General features: G+C 38.6%; 1 protein-coding gene across 1 annotated transcript; it reads right to left on the bottom strand.

Moving 5' to 3' along the window:
• Positions 1-1608: 1608 nt before the first annotated feature.
• LOC110924491 (uncharacterized mitochondrial protein AtMg01250-like) lies at positions 1609-2199 on the bottom strand. The gene has a single exon (XM_022168493.1). The coding sequence runs from the start codon at positions 2197-2199 to the stop codon at positions 1609-1611; it is 591 nt and encodes a 196-aa protein (XP_022024185.1).
• Between the last annotated feature and the right edge of the window lie 523 nt (positions 2200-2722).

Genomic DNA, 2722 nt, shown 5'->3' with positions numbered 1-2722 from the left:
TCATCTATTTTAGTAAATCTCGAGGACGAGATTTTTCTTAAGGTGGGGAGGATGTAACAACTCTCACTAAAATTAATACTTAGTATGATAATTATCCAATAAGGAAACCCTAATTGAGACACCCAAGTAATTCTGCATAAACCCTAAAATTTCCAGAACAATCGGAATCAGGATCAGGGCCCCTAAAACTCAGGGGGGGGGGGGTAAACCCTAGCTAACGATTATCAAAAAAACTCGTTGTTAAAATTTCATTTGAAAATTTTGTCAAGTCAGCAAGGCTAGTCCCGAACCCAGCTACCCTATAATAGACTGCTTCCCTTACGGACCGTAAGGGATAAAGGCTTACGGTCCGTAAGCGAGGTCCAAAAATTAGTATAAATAGCCGACATTGGGACTTGAATTCTGTCTTTGGAATGACGTAAATTCGCTTTACGTAGTTTGAGTTATAACAGAAACAATTCGTAACACACACTAATCTCGAAACGCTGCCACAATCAGGGTAATAACTCGATCGCTATTACGATTCAACGTCCGATCGATTGTAACTATCCAACGATTGTTTTAGTGCTGCTCAAATTGAGTTATACTTTGTTATTCATCGTGATTTCTACTTGAATGTTTGAGTGCTGTTCGAACGCGGACTATACTCTGTCATTCGTTGCGAATCCGTTGAATTGTTAAGTATTGCACTTGTAAATCGTTGTGAGGGTTTAATCTCGTGAATTGTCGTAACTGCTGTATTAGTTACTAACCCGTTTGTGTGTGCATTGTTATAAAATTAGGTTAATCAAGGCTAATCAGTAGGCTTATACTCTGCTCGTTAAATCTGCAATGTGAGTCATTCTCTTTTTATCAACTGTTTTACAATACTCCAAATTATTTTCCAAAGTTATAACTACAGTGATTAAGTTTATGTAATCACCAAATTACAGCCGGTATGTGGGGTATTGTGCACAGTACTATTGTTTTTATCACTTTAGGTGGGCGAACCTAATTAGTGGTACCCGTCACCATTGGGGCAGCCAATGGGGGATATGACCACAGTCACCGAAGCGAGTCAAGTGACAAATACTGTAGGTAGTTAGTTTGATATCAGAAACATTGTAATCACCCTTAATACTGTGAATTATAACAAATGTGTCGTTTTCAGTAAAATGAATGATTCACTCAGTATTTCCCAGCTGACAAAATCTTTTTCAAACATGTTTCAGGTGACCTGTTGTGAGCAAAGAAAAGTGTCGTGAAGCACTACAAATCTTAGAAAAGTGGCTCAATAGAAATAAATAAAGAAACATGTTTTGAGAAATAAAGATTTCCTAGTGAAATCACCTTATTGTAAATTATGGGATTATCCCTTTATTATATAAAACGGGCAGTTTTAATATTAAAAAGATCCTGCTTAAAACGACTTCCGCTGTCATTTAAATAGATACCACGGGATTTCCTGCGTCGCGGCTCTGGACCGGGTCAAACCGAGGCCGAGGGTCGTGACAGTTCCCCATAGAAATTGGTTCCTCAGACCCTCAAACTTGGTTATAACGCTTTTCGACGCTTTATACATGGAGAAAAAATAGACTGGCAAGCTTTCAAAAACCACTTTAAGAAGAGTTAACCTTCCTCCGATCGATAGAACTGATGATTTCCATAAGGACAACCTACTTCCACCAAATCAATAACACTCTTCCAATTTTTGTAGAGGTTCATGTTAGCCCCGACCACTAGGCCCAAATACGTTAATGGGACCACACCTTTACGACACCTAATCTTACCGGCGAGTCGTTCCACCTCTTGGTCATCAACCCCAAGCCCAACCAAAGTAGATTTACTGTGGTTAATTTTCAGCCCCGACATAAGAAAAAAGGCCCGTAAGATTCTAGCTAAGTTGTCCGCATTTTTGTCCTTCCATTCTCCAATAACAAGGACATCATCCGCATACATGAGAAGCGAAATAGTCGGACCGTTATTAGGCAAAGTTAAACCCGAAAATGCATCTTCATTGTTAGCCCAGTTCATAAAGCAAGTAAACGCCTCCATAGCTAAAACGAAAATAAATGGGGATAGGGGATCCCCTTGACGAACCCCTCGATGACATTGGAACTCAAACGTCGGGGATCCGTTAACAAGAACGGACGCCTGTGACGACTCCGAAATCCCCTTAACCCATAACCTCCTTTTGATTGGAAATCCCATTTGCTCCATGACCGAGTCAATAAAAGACCAACTAACCGTATCATAGGCCTTTTAAAGTTGATTTTAAGCAAAAGAGTCTTTTTTTTTTTAATTCTTTTGGACCAAGCAAGGATTTCGTTGAGAATCATAGGACCGTCAAGAATGTTTTGACCTTGCAATAAACATAGATTGGTTATCCGATATCAAGTATCCAATAATAAGCACAGCAGAATTACCTGGCTAAAACTTTAGAAATTACCTTCGAAATACATCCCAGAAGACTGATTGGTTTGAACTCGTTTAAAGAGAGGATGGATCTGTCAGTTTCGGAATTAGAGTAATGAAGCTTGACGCACATCCTCTGCTGATGGATCAAGAAGCATGAAATTCCTGCATAACATCCAATGCTATATAATTCTTTTAATATTAGTATGTTTAGACTTTAAACATCAAAATGTAAAAAAAAACATATCCTAAGTTACACATTAATGATTGATCCAGATAAAGACATCAACAGTTATAAGTGTAATTATTGAAAAGGCTTTGGCTATTC

This window comes from Helianthus annuus, chromosome 17 (genome assembly GCF_002127325.2).
Source record: "Helianthus annuus cultivar XRQ/B chromosome 17, HanXRQr2.0-SUNRISE, whole genome shotgun sequence".
Classification (NCBI taxonomy): Eukaryota; Viridiplantae; Streptophyta; class Magnoliopsida; order Asterales; family Asteraceae; genus Helianthus; species Helianthus annuus.
The sequence above is the reverse complement of the archived record's forward strand: the minus strand, read 5'-3'. Positions and strand labels throughout refer to the sequence as shown.